The following is a 20,674-nucleotide window of genomic DNA, read 5'->3' as shown; positions in this document are numbered from 1 at the left end:
AAACACACACACACACACACAGACACCATAAGTGGACATGGGTCGTGTGTGTGCGCGTGTGTTGTAGGTGTCACTCATCACTGCTCAGCAGCCTGATAGGCTCCTGTCACTCAATCTGTCTCCCACAGCTACCGAGGGCTTTGCCCCGCCTCCCAATCTAAACTTCACTCCTCCATTTATTTATACGATCTCTCTCTCTCTCTCTCTCTCTCTCTCTCTCTCTCTCTCCCCCACTCTCTCTCATTATTCGGCATCAAAAACAGGTAGAGAGAAGAAGAGGAGACAATGAGGTTAGGAAAAAGGGAGAAAGAAGAGGGTAAAGGAAGGTAGGGAAGGAGGAATGATAAGAGAAAGGAGAGGTAGGCGATGGAAGAAAGAAGGAGACAGAGTAGGAAGAGAAAAGACGAGATGAAACAAGGGGGGATGAAGGGAGAAGGGGAGGAAAGGCAAGAAGGGAGGGAGGAATAGAGGAACGAGGAAGAAAGGAAAACATGATTAAAGCTACAGGATGCAGAAGGATCAACGGAAAGGGAAGGAGAAAGGAAAGGAAGAAAGGAGTAGAAAGAGGAAAACATGTAGGAGGTAACTCGGACAAGAAAGGAAACTAGGTGAGGAAAGAGGAAGCAGGAGGAAGAAAGGAAAAGGAATGGAGTAGAGAAATTGATGAGGAGGAAAGGAAACCAAAGAAAGAAGAATGAAGGGACGGAGGAGCAGAGAGGCTGAAATCAGTGATTAATGAAACATGAAAACACTCACAGCAACAAGACTGTGTGTGTGTGTGTGTGTGTGTGTGTGTGTGTGTGTGTGTGTGTGTGTGTGTGTGAGAGAGCTGGTGTTAATTTCCCTGCTTGGATTCACACTCACTCGTTAATGATTCACGCTGTAAACTGACAGCCGGCTGTGATTCATGCGGAGACGCTAACAGAGACAGAAACAAGGAGAGACGTGTGCGAGCCACGGGAGCGTCCCCGCGAGGACAGGAGCATCCTTACAACCTGAAACACTGCTGGCTGAATAAAGTAACTCTGCATATCTCCTGTATGAGGATCCAGCTCAGCTCCACGTTCCACAGCTGGTTCTGCTTCCATCAGACTGAGCAGCTCTACCTGTTCAACCTGATCTCTGTCTATGGTGTGGAAAAGTGCAGTGCAGCTGTAATTTCTCTTCCAGCCCTGAACAAAGGCGCTCGGGGTTGGACTTCTAGACTCAGCCTTATTACAAACTAGTCATGGACCTACAACATGAAGGGAGAAAACGGCAGCCCAAACAGAGAGGATGTTGCAGACGTAGGTTAAAAATCTGATGCTAAACTAGTTGTGTATGTAAAGCGGGAAGCTTTAGCTTCAAGTAAGCATTTCAATAACAGCAGCTTTAGGGAGCCATCCTGGATGTTAGACAGCATCAAGGAGCCTAAACTGAACGCCGGGTTTCCAACCTGACAGGATTTAAGAATTTCTTCTCTCCACCCTGTTGGCCTTTTTCCTTCACTCGCGTAATCAGCTCAAATGCTTCAGCTGGGCAGCAACCATTGTTCTCACTGCCCTGCTCTCCCTGGGCTTTGTAGTCTTTTAACGGATGCCATGATGGGTTGTAGTCCTTGTTGCAACCCCCAGGAGGGAATGTATCTCCCCTCTATGACGCTGCCTCTCATGACACCACATGTGTTTGAATAAATTGTCGGCCTTTAGTGCAAAAACAGTTAAATGCATGCATGCAAGTTTTTTGTTGTTTGGAGGCGTCACAGTTAAGAGAGCCCACAGGATCTGTGTCCGCCGCGGTTCTGGTCCGTGACAATTGCGAAATCACGCGATAACATGAATGTTAAAACAGAGCCTCACACAAACGACAGTTCAGTTTGCACCTCCGAGATAAACTTCCTGTCGTCCATGGCGTAGAGTAACCTCTGGGACCCTCTGAGCTGATTGATTGACTCCTGGCCTCGAGCCACCGGTTAAGCTGTTGTTGATAGGATATAAAAAGTCTGTACATGGTGTTTTATTTTGAAATGACCGGATGCTCTATGCTGTTTTCCACTTCCTGTTTGGAACGATCTGCTCTGTTCAGCTTGACACATGCTTGAAGCGGCCTCCGTGCAAAATAGACTCGGCGTGTGGAGCAGAGCGGAGAGACGCTTGCGGACCGCGGCGCGTGCTGTGGAAACACGAGCACTGACTAGAGCGGGCGCGATCGACTCCCGAGGTCGTGTGGCACACGGAACGCGGAGGACACGTCATCGCCGCTGCGCCCACTTTGAGATTCATTGCACTCGACAGTCTGAAAATCTTTGAGACACAAGAAAACACAAACTGCTCATAAAGCCTGTATTCATGGAACACTTTTCTACCTTCACAGACAAATCACTTCACGAAAGTGTTCGCTTACACAGCAACATCTTCAGGGTCTCGTTCAAGGACACTTCAAACAACAAACACTGCGATTAATAGACGACCTGCTCGACCCAGCTGTGATTGGGATACTCTCAATGATTACAGGTCAACAAACAACATCGATCAGCTGAGAGGACAGATAACTCCTGATTGGTTCCAGTTTGATGTTTTGTCCCTGAAACCTCCCACACCAGGTTGAGATCAGGTCGGCGCCTCGACGAAGTTCTGCAGCCAGTCGCCCGTAAATATGACGGGAGCAAAAAGATGTAGCAGAGAGTGACAACAAGTTCTGGCAGGAAGATTCACAGCAGAATGTTTTGTTATTATGGCTCTTTATGTGTGTGTGTGTGTGTGTGTGTGTGTGTGTGTGTGTGCGTGTGTGTGTAGAACTCGGCAAAGCTTTTCACACGTTTCCATGACATTATTGAGGACCGCAACTTTCATTCAGCTCACTCTCACCCTCCTACGCCGTCATGTCCGGGTGCTAATGAATGTCTCAGCTTCCAGCCACACAAACGTACACACACACACATACACACACACACACAAACAGGACCATTTGTTTCCGTGCCAAAGCTTCCCACTCCTTAATGTGTTTCCCGCCTGATTGTGTCACCTGTCTGGATGATGTCATCTGCGTGCGACTGGCCTCACCTCTCAGAGAATGTCGGTGTTTTTCCGTCTCTTCCTCTGAGCCTGTTTGTCTCCATGTGAAGCTTCTGCACAGTTTTTCCTTGTGTTCGTGTTCCTGGTTTACTGATCGCTGCTTGTTTATCCTCACTTAGTCTTCGTCTTCTCCCTGCCTGTTTTGTTCCCTGTTGTTTTTGCAGGTAAACACTGATTGCATCAGGTTGTTTCTGCAGAATCGTGCATGCTGTCTTGTGCAAACCCACTTGTTAGCAATGCTTTTCCTTTGCATAGCCTCAAAGAGTTGTTAGTTTGGCTGCAGAACTACTGACATGTTTCATGTGAGGAGAGGGAAAGCAACACCCGTGGACATACATCCATGCTGTTCCTGCTATGACTCACATATGTCTCCTTTTCGTTCTCGCTCTGCCTCCTTCCCACAGGTGAGTGTAAAGCAGCTGCTGAACCCTCTGCCCCCCTGCTGCAGGTACAAACACAGAGCAGCGACTGACCACTGAGAAGATCACACAGGACTCTAATAATACATCAGAAATAGCTCGTAAGCACTTCCCTCCTGTGATAAACGCTGTGACTGACATGTGGCGACAGAGTGTGTGACATAAAAAAGGCGGTGTTGCTCAGGTCTATCAATGCACAGGTGTGTTATTAAAAAGATATGCATATGAAGCTTTGCCTAATCAATAAAAATCAGACGTAAATGAAACAATTAAGAGTCGCTCCCCACGTTGATCTACATGTAGCTGATTGACAGATTGTGAAGCGTCTCCGTGTGTCTGACCATCCAGGCTGCAAGTGCACCATCTGCTTCTCCTGCAAGACGTCATAAACGTTAATGAATACATTTAAAGCATATGGAGGGCTTGAGTAAAGGGATAAAATGTGCAAATTAAATGAAACATGTAGATTGTAGCTGCAAGCAGAAGTGTCGGATATGTGATAAAAGCTTTTTGGGAGCAGCACTCTGACTGGCAAAGTAAATGAGCGAGTGAAGGAGAGAGAGAGAGCTGGTTTATTGTCCCTGAGGGGGAATTTGTCTCTGGCTCAGAGTTACGGTCGGCTGCTTCACATAAAAAACATGAGAAGTGTTTGACACGATGTTAGAGAGGCGCTTTAAGCTGTGAAGTTTATCTTCTTCCTCTTTCTTACTCGATATTTGGCTGGCTCATATTTTTTAAGACTGTTTGTTCATCGTTCGGCAGTTTACTAAACCTGTGAAATTAACTCTTCACCCCCCCGACAGGTGCTCTGCTGTTGTAGCAGTGATCTGCTTTGACAACCACCGCAGGCTTTTTGGTTCATCCTCTTCTGACACACCTTCACTTGTACCTCATTCATTCATTATCATCTTTAAATGGTGTTGATGCTTACATCCAAGATGGTGCAGGAAGGAATGAGTCCGTCCTGCCAAAGCTTAAAAGGTTCTTAGTTCGGTGTCCGTCCTCTTTGTTTGCTTCTTATTAGTCCTCGTGTGCGTCGCTCAGCGTCTCGATCTTCCACTGAAAAGTCTTGAAGCTGTTTTTGGAAGAGGCAACGACGGCTGTGAATCATGACGGAAAGTCGGACAGGACTCGATGAGACTCGCTTGACTGAAAGGGAACTGTTTTCTTTCTTTTCTCATTCCCACACGTGCATTAAAGTGAAAGTAAAGTGACCTGTTTTGGTGTTTTATCGTTTGAGGATTGATTGGTTTGGTTTTTGACGTCTTCTATGCTTTAGTCTTTGGTGGAGGTAACTATTATTTTCCAACCACTCATTCTGTTAAGTTTGCAACTTCTGCAGTGAAAATACTGCAAGACCCGAGTCACAGCAGCCGTCTCGACCTGCCCGTCTTTAGGCTGCTATCGTGCAAAAAACAAAGGAAATAAAAGAAACTCGATGAAAGTTTTGTTAGATGTGACCAAGCCTGCACCCCGAGCACTGCAGTCACACCGTTATGATTGGAACCTTTGCAGGTGGAATGCTGCAAGACCCGACTCAGAGCGGCTGAGCACAGCGTGTGTTCAGGCGGCTCTTGTGAAAGTACGTCAAAGAAGAGGAGCAAACACGTGCAGGTTTACTGACGCAATAAACACCTGTCTGTCACCTGTTGCTCGCTGTATGTTTGTCGATATGTTTACCTGTGTGCACATGAGACATCTTGCTGGAGCAAGTGTAAACATCTGTGCACCCCAGTGAGCGTGTGTGTGTGTGTGTGTGTGTGTGTGTGTGTGTGTGTGTGTGTGCAGTCAGGTTAATAAAGGTATAAAAACAACTGTGTCTGTTCCTGGAAGTGAGATGAAAAGAGAGAGAGCCGCATCAATACTTAAAGCTGCTGCCATGGCAACGCAGCCTGACTGGCAGTCTGAACAGAAATAAGAAGCCTACTACACACATATACACACACACACACACACACACACACATACACACACACACAGGAACACACACACTCCTGGCAGGTAGAGCTTTGGAAGGAGGAAGCCAGGGACTTCAATATGAATGAGAGGAGAGGTGTGTGTGTGTGAGGTCAAAGGTCACCCAGTACAGCCGAGGATAAGTCAAGAACACAACCACACAGCACACACACACACACAGGAATACAAGTCCCTGTACGGAGTCCCTGTCTTCTGCTGTCATCAACAGAGGGAAATACCTCTGTCTCTGTCACACACACACACACACGCACATGCACACACACACACACACACACACACACACACACACACACACACACACACTGAGGTATTCATACTAACTATCACACGTCATATGAATTTGTAATGAGACACACCAGCACAGTGCATTCATACACAATGACCCCCGTCTGTTTGAGCATCATGCTGCCCAAAAAACAAAAATGTCTTCAATCCGACATTTCGGAAACATTTTTAAGGTCCAATCAATTAAAAATTAACTATTTTGTTCACAAATATGATGCAGGATGAGGAGCCCAAACTGTTTCTCCTGGAGTGAGCCATCTTTCCGTTCCCTTACTGGCTGCTGACATTTCAAATGTCCTAACAGGCGAGGCAGTTGGTCCAAGCTTCCTTTGCAAATGCTCTACTTTCCCAGGAACCATGAACTACCCACGGAACCACCCACACAGGGGGGCTCAGTCCTCAGACAGGAGCCGTCACACCTGCTTCACCCTGAATATGAACCTCCAGGTAGACGTTACAGAACCTGTGAGTGAAAGAGCAACAGGTTTAAGCTTTCTTTCTTTCCTTCGCCCTCGGTCACCCCTGCTGACCCCACGCCCACGCACACTGGATGTTTCTGTCACTGGCTCGACTCGTTGTAGTTTCTGTTTCATTTGCCTTTTAGTCTTCTTAATGTTTTATGATGTTTTTGTATTTGTGCATATTTAATAATCTTATTTATGCTGTGTTTTATGGTGTACTTGATTTGTTGTACGGCTGCTGGTCTCAGGTCGCTGTGTGTGTTTTATGTTCTTACAAGCTGAGCTGGATTTCTAATCTAATCTAATATCACTCATATAACAGCTCTGCAGAAAGAAACCGTTACGAGTGTTGTACAGTATCTAACACTACACGTACCATTACTCAACATACAATACACAACGACAGGCGTGTATTCATCGAGCTCTGTGTTACTACAAAGTTCTGCACATTAAAGCAACAATCAATCAAAACTAGCTGCTGTCAGCGCGTTACACTGCTTCCTGTTTACTTCAGACACACTGAACATGTAAGTAAGCACACACACACACACACACACACACACACACACACACATAGATCAGTGTGATCCATGGACAGGAGTCGTGGTGAAAAATGAAACAGCTAATAAATATTGAGCAAAACTCCTCCTCCCCTTGGACAAGCTGCTGTACTGAGTGTGTTTGTGTGTGTGTGTGTGTGTGTGTGTGTGGACCAGCCTGCTCCATCTGTCACTCCAGGTGGCCAGTTACACCTGGGCACACACACGTACACACGCACACACACACACACACACACACACACACACACACGACAGGCTTACAGATGATCTGTGCTCCAGAGGAGGACGGACAGAAAGTCTGAACAAACATGGAGACACATTTTCTGGTTCACTCACACTTGCTCCCCAAACAGACACACACACACACACACACACACACACACATGTTCCCTTTGCACAACATGTAGACTTTGTACACTCATATAAACATCATGTAGCACTGAGCCATTAGCTCTCCATGTAAACGCCCCCTCCTGTGCAGGCTCATGGGTTATATACACGACTTTGTTCCACACACTCGTATCGAGTTTCTTATGTGTGCAAACATGTAATTCAATCAAGTGTGCAGTCATCAGTCCCCACACACACACACACCTGTTCACTCTATATACACACACACACACACACACACGCTCTTTAACCACTGCAGTGAAAGTGCACCGACCTGCTGGATGAACGTGTGCGCTCCGTGGGGGCTGAGCAGCAGGATGGCTCTGCGCAGCGTGTCTCTGTACTTGTTGAGCTCCTCCGTCCTCATGGTGGTGAAGAGGTTGGTGAAGACCTTGCTGATGTTCCTGTCCACTCTCTGCAGGGCCACGTCCACGCCCTGACGGGACGTCTGGTCCAGGAAACCCTGCAGGCCGCGGATATCTGGAGACACGGGAGGAAGAAATGAGAGGGTGATGAGTCAGTGGGATCTTATGAGAACAGCCTTAGACCAGTTTTCCTTTGATTTGTCACACACTGTAATTAATTAGGTAACTTATTACAAAGTTAGATGCCTGTTTTTGACAATAAAACCCTTCATTTATTTGTGCAAAAGTTTTATCCCCTGCAGATGTAGAGAGAAGTATTTTAAGGATGCTGCACAGAGAGTTAGACGAGTCCACAATCTGCTACGATGTGTGGTTTACATTCATCTGTATTTACACATCCTGCATGTAGAATCCATTAGACCACAACCGCTGCAATCATCTGATGACAACTTAGCTTTAATTAATCTCTGTAAACAGATTTCTGCATGCAAGCTCAGCTCACAATCCATTCTTAGACGTCATATCGGAACTCCACTTTCACTCATCAGGTTTCTAGTCGGACTGTAAACGATGCAGCACACGGGACAGGAAGTCTCTCACAGCTGGCTACACCTGGACCTGTGAAAAGTTAGCCGTCTCTCCCAGAGGAAATATCGCGTCAGACAACAGCCAATGGGTTACGAGACTGGATTTACATAATGGATTTAATACAGAAAAAGTAAGTCCTCCGGGCGGCCGTGGATCCTGAGGGGATGTGGGAAGGGGAACAGCAGGCGCCACAACAACAGAAAAACAGGGTGTCAGATGGTCAGAGGCCAGAAGTACCCAATGAGCATCCATCACTGATGATGCGTTCAGGTGCATCACAAGATTTAAGACTTGAGAACATCTTTAATGAGAACAATGTAATCATGGGTTATGAATCGTCCTAAAACAACTTTTCTTGAAGGCCTTGTTGTGAAGATTTTAAGGTTCTTGGGAAACTTTTCAAAAGTAAAAACATTTCAGCATCGTGGTGCCTGTAGACATCAACTTCCTGTCTAATGAAGACTGTCAGACTGCAGCAGATTTCTCCGACACAGAGAAGCTGACTTGAAGGTTCTCGATGCATAACTTTACTTTTGACAATTACTGTTGAAAGCTGTCCACGCTCTGTGCAGAAGTTTCCTCCCTCTCCACAGATGTTTGAACGCCCTGAAAGCGTTTGTGTGCGACCCACGAAAAACTTCAGAGAAGAGGACGAGCTGAGTTTTGCGTCGCCGCCCTCCGAGTGGAATCCCTCTCTGTAAATCTGAGACCATCATTCGGTCTCTGCGGCGCGTCTGACTGAAGCAGACAGAATCTATACGTTCAGATTACACACAGACTCTAACTCGTCAGAGAAGTTTCTTCTTCTGGCAGCTGTGTGGCGTTCTGCTCCGTTCTCGCTGGTGACAGGCTGTTTGGCCTGAACATCTCTTCTTTTTTCCTCCTTCTTCCCTCCCTCCATCTTTCTCTGTCTATTAGCCCTGACAGCTGGCTGGTACCGAGTCCTGACTGCCACTCTCTGCTCCTTTTTACTCCAGATGTTTCATCTCATCAGCCCTATTTTTCACTCCTTCTCCAGGATGACTTTCCCCTTCAGTCGCTGTTTTTGTTCTCCGTCAATCCATCCATCCATCCGTCTATCAGTCACTCCTGCCTTCCTCTTCCTCTGCAGTAAATTGGAGGGGAAAGAACGGTCAGTGACTTCAGTGGAACAATTGAGTAACTACATCACAGAAATTGAAATTCAGAGCTGTGATTCACAAAGGAGAAGCTGCGTCTGTGTCCTCCGTTCATCCATCTTTACATCAATGTTTCCTCCTCATCCAAACAGCTGTGCACCGATCATTTGTCAGCTTGTCAATCTTTATCTACCACCCCTAATGAACACCGACACAGCCCCTGACACAGCAGAATTTAAACATCAAGGTTTGAATTGACATCATCGCTCCTGGGTCACCAGGTTTATCTCTCCTGTATCTCTGAAACATCCCGTCCTCTCCTCACAGCATCAGAATGGTCCTCTGAAGTCTGAGGACTTACTGCATTCAGTGTGTCCACGTCAGTGAGAAGGCTTTCATGTTTTCTGGACTGCTCTGATGTGACTCAGAGTTAAAGTTCTCCGATCTTTAAAGACGTCAGAAAATAAACATTTTGCTTCGTGGAGAATCTTCACAGTGAAGTCATCCTACACAGGTAGGTGTGAACACAAACACCTTTCAAATGTTACATAAGCATCTGCAAGTCTTTGAGAGCGGACATTGTCCTCTCCTCGACTCTCTGCACTGATGTCTTTGAGTAACGTTCCATCATGACGTCCTCTTGCAGCAGCAAAAGAGTCTATTAAGAAGAAGAAGTCTATTAAATATGAAAATAAAGTTGTAAATTTCCTGTTTCATTTTCAAACTCATTTACTTTTTTATGGTTTGTGGTGTAAAAATGTCACAAGCTGACCAGTTAATTTGACAGCTGATGAATTATTCAGTCAGACGAAGAGACGGCACTGACAGTGTAAACAAGGACATCGTGTCCTCACCGTGCAGCGAGGTGACTCAGTGAAACACATCAGACTCAAAGTGTTACAGCTTGACCCTGAGTTTTTAAACTTGGCTCTTATTTCTGAATATTTCAGGGTGAGAGAGTCCTTCAGTTAAAGAGTGAGACGTTTCACCGCTGTCTTCAAAGTCACCAGACTCCTTTGACTAAACAGCAACTCTCACACTGGAAGGTAAACTGAGTGTGTTGGCTTTGAAGAAAACAAGGTAACAGCTGTTTCTGCTTATGAAAAAGTTCTTCATTCATCTCTGTGAAATCGTTCTGCATCCTTTCTCTTCTGTAATCGTCACAGCGGCGCGTCAAAGGCTGTCCCATTTCTAAGGCTCCTTCAGAGGCGTCCTCCTTTTCCTGACCCGCGAAGGATCCATCAGGTGCGTCCTTCACGGCCCAACGTATCCCGAGATTCATTGTGCGCCAATTCAAACGAGTTGACGGCCGAGGAATACATTTTAAAAGTGTTTTGTTTGAACTCAGTTGAATGGCTGAAATAACACATGCAAATTATCTTAGGGTGAAGGGTTAAGTTACGGGCAGTGAGTTATGACAGCTAGTTAGCCCATTAGCCACCTGTTGTTAGGCAACAGGAGCTACGCAACGTTAAGGGCGGGAAAAGCTGGTGACGCGTAGACCAGAGCATCTCATTTCAGTTTGGCCTCAGTGAGAATGAAGCATCCTGCAGCCTGTGTCCTTGGAAGGATGCAGCCCCTGAAGTGAGACTCAGCTGCAGGCGGACACTTGAGTAACAATCTCGGTGGACGTTCTTTGCTCGGGCCGGTTTGGTGTCATGGCTGCCGCGTGAAGCCTTCCCAAACCTTTCAATCTATTACAGGGCCGTGTTTTAAAACACATTTCCTTTCAGTTACATTTTGTGTTGTTGCAATGGATTACATGTTTAATATGGAAGTGACTGTAGTGCTTAACCAGCTGAGGATCAATGGCGTCTCTGCAGCTCCAGATTTTAGCCTCTTTTATCTCATTGTTTTGGTTGCAGGCTTCACCTCCCTGCCACCACGTTAACTCTGCTTTATGAGACATAACTTAGTGAACAGTGTTAATAATGTGTGTTATGTTACAGGTAAATGTGATGTTTGGTATGTTTAGCCTTCATGAAACGAGTCAAGATGAATTCTGATGTCTTCTGTCTTTGATCTTTAAACGTCGATGGTTCTTAGATTGTAACATTTTATTTTATATGAATATATGAATGAGTAGAGTAATATACCGAGAAAAGCTTGAACATTTTGAGATTAAAGTCGTACAACTGCCAGAAAAAAGGCAAATTTGAGAAAATTTAGAAGATTATGAAGCTATAAACTTGTGAAACACAAAAACTAGTGAAACATTCTTTATAGGAACGTTGCAGGAGCAGATTTATCCTGCTCTCTCTGCACACCAGAAGCAGACGTCACAGAGGAGTAAGACTGAGCGTTTGCCCCAGAGGTTACATCACACAATCTACCCTGTGACCTCATGACGGATACGAACAGGAAACAAACAAATACAAACGAGTTTAAATCAGCGGCTTCAGTCGTTTTGTTGTGTGGACGGAGGCTTTGACGACAAACGACTAGATTAAGTGCGTTGCGAGCTTGAGTCGATATTCATGCACAAATTTATGATTTACTTACTTTACGCTATTTTTGTTTTTTCACTCCTCAAAAACAGTCTTCTTGTTTGTCTTTATAACAGCCCTAAAACGTTGTCATGCTCGAGCTATTAAACCTACAATATCTAACATCACACATTATTAGTTACATTGTAGCGGCCCTGCTTTCACATCATCGCCATTATAACATCTCAAACTCCTGTTACTTGTTTACTACAATCCAGCACTCTTTACTGTTGTCATGGTATTCCCATCGTTCCTGCTCTCAGTCCATCTTTCATCCCTCCCCTGGAGAAATCCACAGGACCAAAATAATCCCTCCTCTTCTCCAGCTCAAACGCTGGCACAACACAAGTGGAAGGACTTGAAAGCAATTTGCCGAGCTCCTCGCCGGCCGCAGCTTCTCATCAATCTCTCCAGAGCCACTTTGAGCAAGGCACTGTGGGGGACGTACTCCTCTCTCTGCTCTTATCTGCAGCCATCAGGCGCGCCAATCGCTCCTCTGCAGACGACCACCGGACGAAGAACATGTCTCAGATGTGAATCAGATTCACACAACATGGAAGTGTCTGTGGTGTTTCTCAGGCAGAGTGCAAACATTCAGGAGGGAGTTCGTTCTCTTTTAATCTCGGCATTTTCTTCCAACTGAATCTTGGACACGTAGAAACACCTCCGATTGGATCATCGCTCTTTACAGGAAACAATCTGAACTTTCCCCAACAGCTCACCAGTTTAAGTTTATCTTTATAAGTTTTAAAATCATTTCTCGTGTCCTCCGGCTTCAGTTTCCAACCGGCAGAGACTTTAAAACAACCTGACACAGTTCATCCGTCACACTTTACACCACGCCCGCTTTTATTGTTGTCACAGTTACATTAACGGTCTGTGTTGATGCAGCTGCAAATAAGAGATGATTTTAAAAATGAGCTCTAGATCACAGCATTACTCGTAAAAATAACAACACAGGTGACGTTCATAGTGATGGATTATCTTCCTGCAGGAGCTGCAGAGTCTCTGTAACCTGATTTTAGCTGAAAGTGATGATGGACAGAAAAAGGTTTGAAGAACAGGAACACTTCAACATGCAAGTAGTTAAATCATCAAAGATCCTGCTTTAATCTTTCATCTTAATTAAAAACGATTAAATCTTAACAGTTTGACCGTGACCCTTCAGGAGCACGCTGCAGAAACAGGAGGACCGCTTTATTTCTTCTCAGTGAGCCTGTAAAGGCTCGACCGTGACCCCAGAGTCAGAAGCATTATGCGTAATGAATTAACACGTTCAAAGCTCCCAGCTGTAACACTTTCATTCAGAAAAATCACCTCACAGATCATCTCTGCAGGTTTCAAAGACATCAAAGTCTCACCAATCTCCCCGGGACCGTTTGAGGTCTAACACCAGACACGTCTCTCAGCCGAGTCCCAGCAGGACTCACGACTCCGAGTCCGAGTCTGACACGAAAGACTGAAATAATTGGTTCTCTGATGTCACCATAAGTTTGTCTGCAGAGTCGTTACTGAGCGTTAAACACAGATTTATTTCTGCTCTGTCTCTTTATCGATGTGCAGAGTTTAAAGGTCAACAGCTGCTGTGACCTGCATGTCAATATTTACATGGAGAATAACAGGAGGGGATCGATACGTGTACACTGGTTACAGCGACTCTGTGAGCTGCCTTTACATGAGTACTCACAGGAAACAACAGGGACAGTGTGAGAGCAGAGCTGACCTGCAGATGCTGAAGATGTCATTAACACAGCAGGTAGTTTGTAGCTGCAGCGGCCCGTTGTTTTTTGGCTTTGTGTCTTTTTCACTTTGCACTTTGTTTCTGTGTTTGCAGCATGTTTGAAGTCGATGCATTTGCAGCACGTTTCTTCTAATGGAAGTAGTTTGGGCCGTTGCAGCGCGATTGCCCTCGTCGGCCACCGTAAGAAGCACTGTGTTTTTAACTCCTATGCAAATTATTCAGCAGCAATATTAGACAATCTCCACATATTATAAGTCGCAGTGAAAGGCCGATAAAGGCATCTTTGCTGTGGCAACCAGGGCGGACGGATGAGACAAACAAAGCAGGACATTCACCCGAGCGACTGCGGTCAAACTCTAAGTAACTAGCTCTTCCTCCCAAAGCAAAGCAAACCCTTTCACATGAACCACATGTTGAAAATAAGAAAACAAACCTGAGAAGTCTGTGTTGTTTTCATCACACACTCTGTATTTGACAACCGTTTAGCACAGTTTAATCACATTTGCATAGATTTTAAAGATACACAAACCACTTGAGTAAATAAAGCTCCCGATGGATGAAGAAAGGGAAAGGTAAAGATAAAGCGCACAAAACTGACAGTTTAGGTCCAACACTGTCTTTTCCTACGAACCCAAACCCCCCTGAATGTGTCAGTTTGAAATGTAAACCTTTGACCTTTAAAACTACAGAAGTGCAGCCGTTTGTACCTTCATGTTCCTGAACACCGCCCCGCACATGAACGTGCAGCGAGGCCTCCGTATCACAGCCGCTCTGGACTCTTAAACCGGGGCTGCTTGTGATCGTAACGCTCATACAGAGTGACACTTTCCTTCTGTTGCACTTACTCTAAGTCACCTTGCATAACGCTCTCTGCTAAATGTTTAAACTCTGACTCAGAGCAGGAGCCGGGTCGCAGCCTCCAGGTGTATTTTCTTACTCCGTTTCAAATCTGGAACATCACTTTGTTTTTGATCTACACCTCCACTAAAAAAAGAACAAACGTGAGCGAGACGAGGCTCAGCAGCTTGGAAGAAGTCGGTCTTACAGTGCCGGTATACTTCTCTGTGTTTCACCTGGTGAATCTAAACTGAAGCAGTGTTTAAGAAGGGGAGTGCAGGCCGTCTGACAGGACGGAGAGGTCAAACCGTGACCTGGTGGAGCTGAATGATGATTATGTTTAGTTAGAAATGCAGAATGTAAAAGGACTGAACAGGGCGATACGAGAGCTGAAGCAGTTAAAAATGTGACTTTTTCTGACCCTAATTCCACTGTAACTTTAACGTCCCTTTATCTGAAAATAAAGTTTGACTTACTGAGATTCTTCTTACATGTTTTGTTCTCTGTCCACGTCTGTCACTTATATTTTATGAACAGCATGCACACAAAGGCGAAGGACTTATTTTACTTTCTTTATACAAAGAGAATTGATTTAAATTCAGTCCCTGCAGGTTTTCGCAGCCGTTTCTGGATGTTGCAGATTAAAATTAAAAAGTTTCACTGCAAGTTGCCATGTTTTTGGCTGATGGAAAAGTTTGCCGAAAAGTTGCAGAGACTGAATTTGTGTGAATTCGCTGAATCACAACTTCCTGGAGGGAAACAGTGCAGATGATTCTCCAAACTAACAACAGATTCTCCAAACTTTAACCCACAGCAGCGACTTTCTCACTTCTTTTAATCAGGCCCGCTGTGTGCAGCTCGGGCCGACTTGTGACCTGCAGGCCGAGCAGGTTTGAGGTCAGGAAAACTTCACGACTAATTGCACGTAGTCGGAGGATTGGAGGAAGCAAAATAATGATTAAGACTGCTTAACATTATCATTTCCTCTGTGGCATGGAGGTCGGCCTGACCCTCAACAACTGGAATGAAATGAGAACGAGGACGGTGAGTATGATGATGTAAAGTTAAAACCTAATAAAGAGGAAACATAGAGAAGAACTTATAAAGCTTGTGTCATTCCTGGACGGATGGAGAAGATTTATCCTCTCTCCTCTCTCCTCCATCCTTCGTCCTCCCCTCCTCTCCTTCCCTCCGGCTGCCCTCATTAGCTCACTGTGAGTCATCAGCAGGCTCTGACACCAGGACGAAGGACCTCACACACACTCACACACTGACACACATTTTCCCTGACCCAATTTGGGACCCTGACGTTACTGAGCTCCTAAACCTGTAAAATGTTCCCTCAGTAGTTCCCTCTCGTCTCTCTGGCAGTTTCTTAAAGTCTGCATGTTTTCTGTTCTTAGAGGAAATCCCTTCTCATTTACGGAGGAAATCCAGCTGCACTTTAATTGAAAGCAGCACATCTGACTCGCTTTCTTAAACCCGACTTGTCTCCGCGGTCCTCTGGGGGGAGGAGAAGCCTTGATGTGTGTTCTGTACTTGTGCATTTGCTGTTACGACACGTCTGAGCATACAGAGCGTCCGTGAGCGCTAATGAAGCCCGATTCTGCGAACCGTGACGCAGAAATCAAACCCCAAACAGAGAAGTGTGTGATGCAGCAGGAGGCGTTTCCCCGACAGCGCCGCTCGTTCGTCACCAGGCTGCTGGAAAGGACGTTTTAATTACCTGCACACGTCCTGAAGAGAGTGCGGAGGAGGAGGAGAAGAGGAATGGTGGAATTAGGGAGCGGGAGGGAAGATGAGGAAGACGGGAAAAACAGAGATAATAGGTACACACATGGAAGAGAGAGAGAGAGAGAGAGAGAGAGAGAGAGGGAGAGGGATGATGTGTGTGTTTGTGACGAGGGATAATTGAGCCTTTTCATCCACATCTCCAATGACAGGTGTGACATTTAGCTTTGGAACACACACTTCCTCCTGTGTGTGTGTGTGTGTGTGCGCGGTTTCTCTCTCCATTGAATACCAATAAAACACACACACACACACACCTGATCTAACCTTTTACATTCTGGTAACTAATGGGAGGGAAACAAAGATGGAGGAAAACTCTGCACACACACACACACACACACACACACACACACATACACATACACACACACACACACACACACACGGCACACAATTTTTCACCTCGACTTTATGCAGACTTTTTTCTTCTCCAACCTCCAAGTGAAATGTCTGCAAGAAGTCGGGGCGAGCCGATGTTTGAACACAGCAGGTAAACATCGGGAACATTTCTAGTCTGTAAGACAATGCGATCTAATCAGGACCGATATTGTGCTCAGCAGCTTTGGATAAAAGACAGTCAGTCGATTAAGTCAAAATTAAAATCTTACAGCATAGACGACCGAGTTATAGACTGGATACAGGAGTTTTTACATAACACAGCAGGTGGTTGTAAATTGTGCCCGTAAACCGGTGACCTATGGAGTCCCACAGGGATCCGTGCTTGGTCCTGTACTCTTTGTTGTCTATACAAATGACAAGTGCGATGCAGTGGTGCATATCTTCTTGCGGATGACACAAAAACATGTAGAATAATTACCAAGGACAGACAAAGCCAATCTTCAAGAGGATCTCTGTAGCATGAGTAATTGGTGTGACCAACGGCTACTGAAATTAAATCCAGATAAATGTGAACATTTACACATCCGGACATCAAATGTACCAATGTGAATTATGAAGTGGGAGATCTGGTGGTCCAGCAAGTGGAAGAGGAAAAGGATATATGTGTCGTGGTTGATAGTTGAATTCCAAACGCACATTAAAAAGGAAAACTCCAAGCTGCCAATCATCAGGAGAACTTTTCATCACTTGTGCAAAGAGACATTTTTCTCGCTGTATAAATCCTCGGTGAGATCTCATCTTGAATTTGCAAGTTCGGTCTGGTGTCCTTAGAGAGAAAGTTCAGAGAAGAGCTACAAACTAATTCCAGGTGTGAGAGAGATGTCACACGAGGAGAGGAATGACCAACTCTAGTACACAGGAGACACAGAGGAGACATGACTGAGGTGTATCAAACTGTCAACAGAATATATGATGGAGCTGAGCCTTCTTCTTTACTGACGTCTGCAGGAGGTTCACTCAGATGTTTATCTTCACTCAGATTTATCCTCTGTGCTTTCTGCTCTGTCAAAATAAAATCCATTGCTATGAAAGCAGCTTAATATGTTCCGAGCGTCTCACAAGCTGTGGGGAACATGATTTTTATTTTCTCCATTCATTAGGAATCTGTTGGTCTCTAAACATCAGAAGAACTTTGGTGTCTTCATATTTGTTCAACTAGAAAAATATATTTCTTTCACATTTAATAAGTTGACTAATAAGCAATTAGTTAAAGAACTAAAGCGATTAAGTGTTGCACAACCTTCTAAATAAGGAGGAGGACTCACAAGAGATCGATGGATTGATCGATGGACGCAGCAGAAGGTGAATACTGAATTTTAGTGTCGATCGAGCTCAGATCTGGTTTGCTTTCTCGCCGAAGCTTCTGCAGCATCTGATAAACTCCACGAGTCCGTTAACAAACGGTTGGCTGTCAGAACACTTTCAAATCCTGCCTCAAAGTATCAGTTCATCACAATATCACTGGCTTCATGAGGAAGTTGTTGTATCCATGGACGATTTACGCCGGGACATGTTTCTACAACTCTACATGTGCAGCCCTGCTCTGATCCGTCCTCACAGCGTCAGACGCCGCAGGTTCCCTGCGTGATTTAATGACATTTTCGGAGTCTACAATAGGTGCTTTTATTTTGAAAATCGATTCACCACGCTGTTCCTGTGTGTGACTTCCTGTCCTGCTCCTGGGCTGTGAGCAGCTTGACGCAGCCTGACAGTGACTCAGACAGAAATAGAGCAGAGGTGTATTTTTAGCAGAGCAGAGGAGGGGAGACTTTCTGGGATGCTTGAACTTCACTTTCTTTATGTGACCGGCTCCGGCAGCCGTGTTGCAGCCGTAACTCTGCCCTGTGAGAGTAGGGTCTGGTTTTTGTGCAATTTAGTTGTTGAACACAGTGTTTCCTCTCAGAGTCAGAGCTCTTCCTGCTCTGATGTTTTCTGTGCGTTTGTTGCAGATAAAAGAAGGACACACAGAGGGAACATGCAGGACGAGAAGATGTGATGCTTTACTCTGAGGCTCTACATGACTGTAACATGCAGCTCCTCTCTGAGTTATCTTCAGCCTCTCGGCAGACTCCCTGCACATCAACAGGTCTGATACTAACAAGGCTGATGTACAATTTAACTGCTGGGGCTCTCCTCGTGATCAGAATACGATGCTGACGCATGGAGCGTATAAAATGCCCCTCGCTGCTCGGCTCCCCCCCCCGCAGGCCTGCAGAGGTTCTATGGAAATGAAGCCAATCAAACCTGCAAGTGACTTCACAGCCTCCATCACAAACCTGTCACAGCTCATCTGAGGCGTACGCGGTGAGAGCGTCTCTGCAGCACGAGAGTAAAGAGGAAACATCACGCCTCCATTCCATACATTAATGTTTAGGAGCTTTTATTTTGTTAATAAAGACTTGTGTTTGCAGCTGTCGCGTCGCTACAGCTGGATGCTATTTCTCTCTGCAGCCACGGGCACAGCGAGGCCGGAGCATCTAAATTAAATCTACCAACTTACATTATTCATGCATAACAGTGAACCACGCTTTTATGCTGACATTCATCTTCCTGACACACAGTAAATGTAATGCATATATTGTAGTAAACAGTGTCAGAAGAAGAAAGACGCAGCACACGGGTGGGCTGCTTTTTATCATGATGACCGAGACGCTTTTATTTTGTAGTCTGTCACTGACGACACGACATTTACTGTCAGGTTTCACTCTGGGGGGAGGTCGGCCATTTTTAAAATAAGAAAAACATCATCCTTGAAGAAACTAAAACCTTTTTTTTGTTGGTTTAAGCAAAAATTCCACCTGATTATTTTCAGGTAAACCTCAGTGATTGGCTGAAATATCAAAAAACATCAGAGAGAAATAAGCTAAAAGCTCCCGGCTACATCACCACCACCAGGTAACACCACCGTGCTGATCCTTTCAGAGCCACCACATACTGGCTTCTCCCAACTGTCCATTAGTTTAACTTCCCTCTGAGCACATCAGTTTTTGTGACTATTTCACTCACTGCCACAGTTTTAACGGAGCAGACTCAAACGTAGCAGATTACTGATGTTACACTGAAGCTACGCTGCCGTTTCCCCCCGTAGTAATAAAAGCATGATGGGCTGGTCACCACGGAACAACAGCAGCAGGTTTAAAGGAGGAAACAGGTCAAAAAGCACAGCAGCTCCAGGCATTGCGTCATAATCAGCCAAGCACGGGATGGGACCTTTAAACACTGAAGGATCATTTTGTTCACAGGCGGCTATGCTGCTGCCCGTCTTCCTCTCAGTACAATGATACAGATAAAAAGTGCAGATATTTGACTGACTGAATTCACTGAGAACGAATTGCAGCCGCTGATAGCTCCATAAATTGCCCCCTCTGTCTGCTCCGTCTCAAGGTCTGACTCACAAAGCAAACTGCTCTGATGATATTCAAGCACAAACACGCCCATAAAGTTTCACAGCTCCGTTTGCTCTCGTTGTGTGTCTGACTGTGGAGAGGAGCTGTCTGCAGCTCCGCTCTCTGCTGCGCGGTGCTGCGCTCTCAGGCATCACCTGAGCTCCACCCTGACGGAGCTCAGCTCCATGCACAGATCGATGATGAGCAGGGGGAGGAGGGGGTCCAGACTCGACAGGTGTTTCCTAGTTTCACTGTCTGTAAAGCAGCTTCATTTATTGAGTGAGCCGTCAAGAGCAGCTCGTCCAGATATAATGATCCCTCTCATAGGTAGCGGCTCCACACCGTCTCCACAAAGTACATTTCTTGATCACACAAAAGGTGGACTTGTCGTCATGATCAGTGAAACTCAGAGCGTGCCCACCAGCTCTCTGCAGGTGGTCATATTTTCACTCTAACTGTGCGCTGCTGTTTGTGAGTCAGACGCTTTTTTCCACGAGGCTCGTTTGCATAGAAAGGGGCCAAATTTGCCCCGAAGGTCTGACTCATTTAAATATGCTCGAACTGCCCCGGAGCACAGAGACGCTGCTTGCTCAACTCAGCTGCTTGCGTGTGCTTGGAGAATGAGGCGTCTTTCAGGAGTGTTTCTGTCACATTTGCAGGTTTATGGGGCACAAAAGCTGCACAGTCCTTTAGTGAATGAGGCCCGAAGAGTCTGATGACTCACATCATCACGTGTGGTGTGCAGCCTTCATCATTTCCACGTCTTATTTATTTTCTTCTCTTACGTGTACTGAAAAGCTCGACTCAGTAGATGGCTG

At 45.5% G+C, this 20,674-nt stretch overlaps 1 protein-coding gene across 2 annotated transcripts in view; it reads right to left on the bottom strand.

Annotated features, from left to right (window-relative positions):
• Window positions 1-20,674, bottom strand: part of grid1b (glutamate receptor, ionotropic, delta 1b) — a 483,632-nt gene that overhangs the window by 150,555 nt on the left and 312,403 nt on the right. For both annotated transcript variants that reach the window (XM_069664590.1, XM_069664591.1), the window contains exon 4: window positions 7,420-7,625. In XM_069664590.1, the coding sequence (XP_069520691.1) occupies window positions 7,420-7,625 (206 nt within the window). The remainder of the gene's footprint in view (window positions 1-7,419; window positions 7,626-20,674) is intronic.

This window comes from Semicossyphus pulcher, unplaced genomic scaffold, assembly GCF_022749685.1.
Source record: "Semicossyphus pulcher isolate SPU_LCO1_2020_fin unplaced genomic scaffold, fSemPul1.0.p SCAF_16, whole genome shotgun sequence".
Taxonomy (NCBI): Eukaryota; Metazoa; Chordata; class Actinopteri; order Labriformes; family Labridae; genus Semicossyphus; species Semicossyphus pulcher.
The sequence above is the reverse complement of the archived record's forward strand: the minus strand, read 5'-3'. Positions and strand labels throughout refer to the sequence as shown.